This window comes from Penaeus chinensis, chromosome 26, assembly GCF_019202785.1.
Source record: "Penaeus chinensis breed Huanghai No. 1 chromosome 26, ASM1920278v2, whole genome shotgun sequence".
In the NCBI taxonomy this organism is placed as follows: Eukaryota; Metazoa; Arthropoda; class Malacostraca; order Decapoda; family Penaeidae; genus Penaeus; species Penaeus chinensis.
The window spans coordinates 14,958,425-14,965,924 of record NC_061844.1 but is presented as its reverse complement, the minus strand read 5'-3'; the positions used below and the strand labels follow the sequence as shown (position 1 = coordinate 14,965,924).

The following is a 7,500-nucleotide window of genomic DNA, read 5'->3' as shown; positions in this document are numbered from 1 at the left end:
GACCAACAATAGTAATAATAATATATTAACAATAATAAAAATAATAGTAATAGTAATAATAGCCATGGCAATAATAATTACAATCAAAATAATCATCATAATCGTAATAGCTAGTAGTAGTAGTAGTAGTAGTAGCAGTAGTAGTAATAGTAATAATAATAGTAATAATAGTAATAATAATAGTAATAATAATAGTAATAATAATAATAATAATGATAATAATAATAATAATAATAATTATAATAACAACATTAATAATAATAACAACAACATTAACAATAATAATAATGGTAATTATTATAATAATCATACTGACAATGGTAGTACTAACAATATCAGTAATAATAATAATAATAATGTTAATAATAATAATCAATTTTAATAATAATAATAATAATAATAATAATACTTATTATTATTATTATTTTAATAATGATCATAATAATTATGATGATGATGATGATGATGATGATAATAACAGCAAAATCAATAAAAATAATAATAATAATAATAATATTAACAAAAGCAAAAAAGCAATAATAACAATAACAATAACAACAAGAACAATAATAATAATAATAATATCCATAATAATATAATTAAAAACAACATCAATAATAATAGTAATAACATGAATTATAATAATACTAATGGTGCTAATAATATCATTACTACTAATTTCAATAAAAATACTAATAGCAATGATGTCAATAATAATAAGAATAATAATGGCAAACACAACAACAATACTACTAATAATAATATCATTATCAGTAATAATAATAATAACAATAACAACAATGATAATAATAAAAATGATAATAACAAAAATGATGATAATAATATTAATAAAAACAACAATACTAATAAAAACAATAATAATCATAATAATGATATAATCATTATAATAATAATAATAATAATAATAATAATAATAATAATAATAACAATAATAATAATCTTAACAGCTACAAAGCCAAGCATAATCTGGGTGATACAAATTCATGAATTTCAGTGCCCCACTTGCACAGCCTTATTAAATGTAATTTGTGCACTTTCCATCAGCCTCACACACCAGGCAGGTCTTTTTTTGAGCACACATGTGCATTCTAAGTAATCACAAACAGGACTTCTGCAGGATCTGCACAGAATGAAAGGGGTTTGCTCTTGGCCTAGCCACCTATGAGGTTATTTTGGGGCTAAATGAAAGGTAGGAATCCTAATCTTAAGAGGCAATAGCAAAAATGCATGCTGTAGCCTCTTTGGTGTACAATTAATTGCTGTGGTGGCACAAGGGCATTTAATTACCATGAATAATGTATAAAGAGAATTATCCATGTGATATGAATGGTCCCTTGTTCTCTCTCTCTCTCTCTCTCTCTCTCTCTCTCTCTCTCTCTCTCTCTCTCTCTCTCTCTCTCTCTCTCTCTCTCATACACCTCCCTTACACACAGACACACACACACACACACACACACACACACACACACCACTCACTTTCTCTTTCTCTCTCTCTCCCTCTCCCCCCCTTGCTCCCTCTCCCCCCTCTCTTCCTCTCCCCCTCTCTTTAACTCATTCACTCACTCACTCACTCACTAACTCACTCACTCACTCTCTCACTCACTCACTCTCTCTCACTCTCACTCTCTCACTCACTCTCTCTCACTCTCACTCTCTCACTCACTCTCACTCTCTCACTCACTCTCACTCTCACTCTCTCACTCACTCTCACTCTCTCACTCACTCTCACTTTCTCACTCACTCTCACTTTCTCACTCACTCTCACTTTCTCACTCTCTCACTCTCTCACTCCCTCTCTCTCACTCACTCCCACTCTCTCTCTCACTCACTCCCACTCTCTCACTCACTCACTCAGTCTCACTCTCTCACTCACTCTCACTCACTCTCACACTCTCTCACTCACTCTCACTCTCTCACTCACTCCAACTCTCTCACTCACTCCCACTCTCTCACTCACTCTCACTCTCACTCTCTTACTTACTCTCACTCTCTCACTCACTCTCACTTTCTCACTCACTCTCACTCTTTCACTCACTCTCACTCTCTCACTCACTCACTCACTCTCACTCACTCTCTCACTCACTCTCACTCACTCTCACTCTCTCACTCTCTCAACTCACTCACCTCTCTCAACTCACTCACTCTCTCAACTCACTCTCACTCTCTCATTCTCATTTTCTCACTCACTCACTCACTCTCATACAGTTCCCTCATACACACACACACACACATACAGCACTTCTACATCAAGAAATCCTAACCACAGCCTGAGACGTGAAAAGGAAAAGTAAGCCTCCCTTGAAAAATCCCCCCATGAATACGTCATGTTGCTTCCCAGAAGACGACAAGAAAGGTAAGCAGAGAAGGCCTTTGGGGGTAAGGATTGTCTGGGGAGAGAATTGGCTTTGCCCCCCCACCCCCCACCACAGGCAGGGAGGCCCCTGTGCCATCAGCTGCCGTTAATTAATAACAAATCAAACAGGGCTCCCTCCAGCCGGGGGCTTGCTCTTCCACCACTGCTGCTTTGCATAACGTTAAAAATGCAGAGCAATTCCCCCTGCTCAGAAGACAGGCTGAACCACATTTCTTTTTGGTCCTTCCTTCACTTCCAAAGGTTTCACAAAAAGTAAATGAAAAATTTGCTATCACTGCTTTTCTATTAAGCTGTGGTAATATTTCCCATGATTAATAATAACCATCATTAAGTGAGTATATCTTATAATCATTATCATCATTATTTCAGTATTAAAGATATCTTCATTATAATTAACAATATTATAATCACTGTCTCATTCTTTATCATTTTTATAAAAAAACTTTGACTATCATCATTCTTATCATTATCATTATTATAATTAACATTATTATCATCATTATTATAAAAATAATCACAATCATTGTCATCATCATTATCATCATCACCATTATCATTATTACCAGTGAAATGAGTGAAATCAGCTCTGGCATTATAACAGAAAAAAATAATAAATTAATAATATGAATAACAAAACCTGCCAAAAAATTAAATATTTGTATCAACAGCATTCCTACTATTTTCGCTCAAGGGAAAAGCATGTGGAGAGAACATCCTACCCTGTAGTGGCAATCAGCTGAGAAAAGGACATGGCTTTCGTGGTGATGATGACGATGATGATGATGAGGATGAAGATAATGAAGATGATGATGATGATGATGATGATGATGATGATGATGAAGATAATGAAGATGATGATGATGATGATGATGATGATGATGATGATGATGATGATGATGATGATGATGATGATGATGATGAGGAGGAGGAGGAGGAGGAGGAGGAGAAGAAGGAGGAGGAGGAGGAGGAGGAGGAGGAGGAGGAGGAGGAGGAAGAGGAAGAGGAAGAGGAAGAGGAAGAAGAAGAGGAAGAGGAGGAGGAAAAGGAAAAGGAAAAGGAGAAGGAGGAGGAAGAGGGCAACAAGAAGAGGAATAGAAAAAAGGAGTTGGAGGATGATATTCCATAAATAAAGAAAAAAACAAAGTTACAGATGAAAAAGGAGGAAAAAAACAATCAGGAGCAACACTATGAGAAGGAAGAGCATGGAAATAAGGAGGAAAACTAAGAGGAAGATGAGGATGAAAAAAAAAGCAATAACCGTTGGAAAAAGAAAGTGAAACATAAAAACGCAAAAGATGAAGAGGAGATAAAAAAAAAAGGCACAGAAACAACCAGCAAAGACAGATAAACTGAAAGAAAAGCAGAAATGCATAGAGCCAATTTGGCGAGTAATCCCGAGCAACGAGGAAACATTTCAGGTAAATGTGACACACCTGCAGTCACATCTTATCAAAAGATAAGACATGACTGCACCCTTGCAAGTCACACCAATAAATTACACCGAATTCACAAGCCAGGTTAGCTCAGGAATTACATGGAAAATATTAGGATTTCTGGCAGTTTTCATGCATGTAAAGCATTTTCATTCTTCTTCTTACCATAAATATTATCGTCATTATGATAACTCAAGATATTTTCATTCTCATAATTTTTATTATTACCTCTCAATCAATGTTTGTTTCCTTTGCCTTTAAACTAAAACGAGCAAATGCAACTGTGCTACTAAACAGAAAATGGAACCTCCACATGATTACCAGGCTCCTCATTATCTCTTTCATCATTATTTATCATCTAAATACCCACTACCAGGAATGTCTTGCAGACAGACCAACACTGATACTGGACTCGCTGCAATTGCCATTCTATTCTCGGACAATGTAAGACAACAGTTTATCTGCTCAATGTGCTAATCGTGGCTTGCTCCATTTTGGCTTTGACTACCAGAACGGAGCTGTGCTTTACATGGAGTTTATCTTTGATTCAAGACAGCTATTTTCTGTGATGTGCCCACTATGCATTCACTGCCTTGCTTTAAACAGTATCACAGGCTGATACTGGCCAGGTAATTTCTGTAAAATGAATATTCTACTTCTTATCACCTGCGTTCAATCCCAAAGGTCTCCTAAGACTTTTTCATAAATAAAACTTCTAACAACTAACCAATATCTGTGAATGGTAAAAAAAAAAAAAAATATATATATATATATATATACATATATATAAAAAGAATATTGCTAATAATGCAACCTTTAAATTAAAATCCGAGACTCCCAAATTCACCCAACCAAGAAGGTGATATCTGAATTTGTGAAAAGCCCACTTCTTAGTCGTGCTGTGAAGGGTTTGTCCCTTGTTGTCATGCACCTCCTACTTTGAAAAGTAATGAACATGGGAAGGTACAGATGCTGAAAGACACTGGCTGATTTTACATCATTCAGCAAATATAACTTACTAGTCTATGGAGGCTTTTCACAATATTACTCTTAAAATAAACTAGAAATTTGCTAACCCCTGCCATAGGAAATCTACAATCTCTCGTCAAACCTCAAAATAACAATCACTACAGCCTCCGCACTTTTGGCGTTCGGCAAAGGCTAACAATGTTATACCATGGGTATTCTAGCAAGATAGTTTAGACTGGTTTCTTGTTTGACCACAAATCACCCGGGGGATCTACAGGCTCTGTCTTGCCAGAATGTGTGGTGGAGGGTTGTTGGCCTTTACCTGAGTGCCAACAGGCGTAGGGGCCGCAGCAGTCAGTGTGCGGCACACTGGCAAATTTAGGAGCTCATCAGAAACATTGAGTCTACAACCCATGTTGGTTTATCAATAGCTGGGCTTATGGAGTATATCCAAACTTTTGATTGAATAAGACCCATAAATACAGGTGGCCTCCTTGCTGCTAATCCATATCTAACTTCACTACGTCACTTGTATCAATAATTCCCATTCATAAGATGCATAAAAATGTCTGATTTCCCCTGGCGACTTTCTAGGCTCATTCCCTGCTTGGTGGCACTGTTTACGTGTCAACTCGGGCACCAAGCAGCCCCGCACTGGCCTTCCGAGAGGCGACCCACCCCAGGAGCCCAGCGAAGGGCCGGGAATCGAGGGCAATCGAGGGCAAAGGCGCCTGCAAAACCCCGAAACTTGACTGGAACATGTCGAGCGCCGAGAGGGTCGGGTCGCTCGCCCTTTCCCCCGGGTGACATTCCCTCGGGCGGCGAAACACACGGAGGGATTTGCATGTCAGGGCGGGCCAGACGTCGTCCCGTCGGAAAATCGCATCCTGCGGCAGGAACCCGAGGGGAGAGCAGGATAATTTCCCGGGGTTCCCGTCGCAGCATCCTTTTTATTGACAGCCTCTCGGCCCGACCCGAAAGGGGGATGGGCGCCCGAGGAAATCGTCTTTTCCAGCGCCGCCGCCCCTTCCGAGGCCCTAGCTCACTCACGCACTCGAAGATGGACTCGCTACTCACCCCATGTTCACGTTTTCAATGGTCATTTACGCCAGCAACTCTTGGGAAAATTTCTTATAATTTTACACTTTTGAGAACCAACGACTCCCAGCACTCATAAGGACGAAGACTCGACGTAATGATTATTGCACTCCGGGAGAGCTTGCCTTCCGCCGGAGGATCGGGTCGTGTGCGGACGGCGCGCGGAGGATTCGATGCCTTATAAGCGGCTCTGGCCGATCGCCTTTTGTTTTCACTTTGTCGCCGCGCCACCTATCGACCGCGGAGAGCGACGCTATTGTGCCCCTTATAGCCCGGGGAGCGCAAGGGAAACTCGCCTCTACGGCGCGAATTGCTGTGCGGGAGGCTGGATGAATGAACGGCCGCGGAGGCGACTTTGCTCCGGGGAAGGGGCCTTTCATGGAGATGTGTGCTGTCGTTTGCCGATCGACCTCGCTTTCCCCGGGACGTGGGGAAATTTCTGGGCCTTATTTCTTGAAGAATAAAATCAATAGCAGATGCAGTCGAATAGATCGGCAAAAATCTATTCCGTTAGACATTGAAGATTAAGCATGATATTTATGTGCAATTCATATGGGTTCGTGTACATACACCTGGCTACATGTTCACACTCACTGAAGCATACATGCGTGCGCACGCACGCACGCACGCACACGCATGCGCCGAAATGCGAACGCGCACACGCACGCGCACAGTCGCACACATACATGCGCGCACACCTGTAGGTGCACATGCGCGCCCATATGCACTCATGCACTTACCGTTAACAGGTAAGCTCACGCATGCTTTCTCACGCAGCAGCTAACAGCACGTTCATTACGTACATGGAGGCGTTCGTTGTGGCCGAACGGGATCGGAGACTTCACTTTAGTAGGGGTTGGAGTAGTAGCCGTAGTAGGATACGTGGTGATAGTAGTGCGCGTAGTAGTGGTATTGGTGGGATAGTAGTAGTGGGAGGAGTAATAGTAGTAGTAGTAGTATTGGTAATATAGTAATAGTAGGAATAATAAGCGTAGTAGTAGTAGGCGCAGCGCGAGTAGCAGTAGGAAGAATACTAGTACAACTAAAAGCTGTAATAGTGATGGCAGTAGTAGTAGCATACGTTTCAGTGATGCTCTCTGTAGTGTCACTGATGTCACTTAAAACGAAGCATCCTTTTTTGTCTAATCTTATCTACTCAAAGTGAAATTCACACCAATTCCAATGTCTGTGATAAAGGCCATGATATTTTCTGAACAATTGTGCGTATTTCTATCCGCAGCGTAAACACCGTCTGGAATTATTGAAAATCCGAATTATTGCCATAATCACCAACATCATTATCAATTTACGGCTATTATAAATGGTGCAAAAGATCACCATTACGGTTGTAATTATCATTAGTGTTCTAATCCGTGTTGGAATGCATTTAAGTAATTAAAGTCGTTTAAGGCTTTATGATTCATGTTGTCATTATTATCAATAGTCCGTCGCTAATCTATATCGCTCAAGACTGTTATCAGTTCAAGTGACTTAAATCAGCTGATAATTTTGTTGTTATCAACCATTTGTCATGAGGTGTTCTGCTGTTTCCCTTTTTACTTTATTTTCATCTTTTGCCATTCGTATTCTCATCACTGTATTTGT

The 7,500-nt window shown here is 39.7% G+C and overlaps 1 protein-coding gene across 5 annotated transcripts in view; it reads right to left on the bottom strand.

Moving 5' to 3' along the window:
- The window catches only part of LOC125039172 (homer protein homolog 2-like), a 61,994-nt gene extending 55,990 nt beyond the window's left edge, over positions 1–6,004 (bottom strand). For 3 of the 5 annotated variants that reach the window (XM_047632941.1, XM_047632945.1, XM_047632946.1), the window contains exon 1: positions 5,875–6,004. In XM_047632941.1, the coding sequence (XP_047488897.1) occupies positions 5,875–5,900 (26 nt within the window). In that variant the 5' untranslated portion in view covers positions 5,901–6,004. The remainder of the gene's footprint in view (positions 1–5,874) is intronic. The other 2 variants (XM_047632947.1, XM_047632942.1) reach the window with 1 other exon arrangement.
- Positions 6,005–7,500: the final 1,496 nt, after the last annotated feature.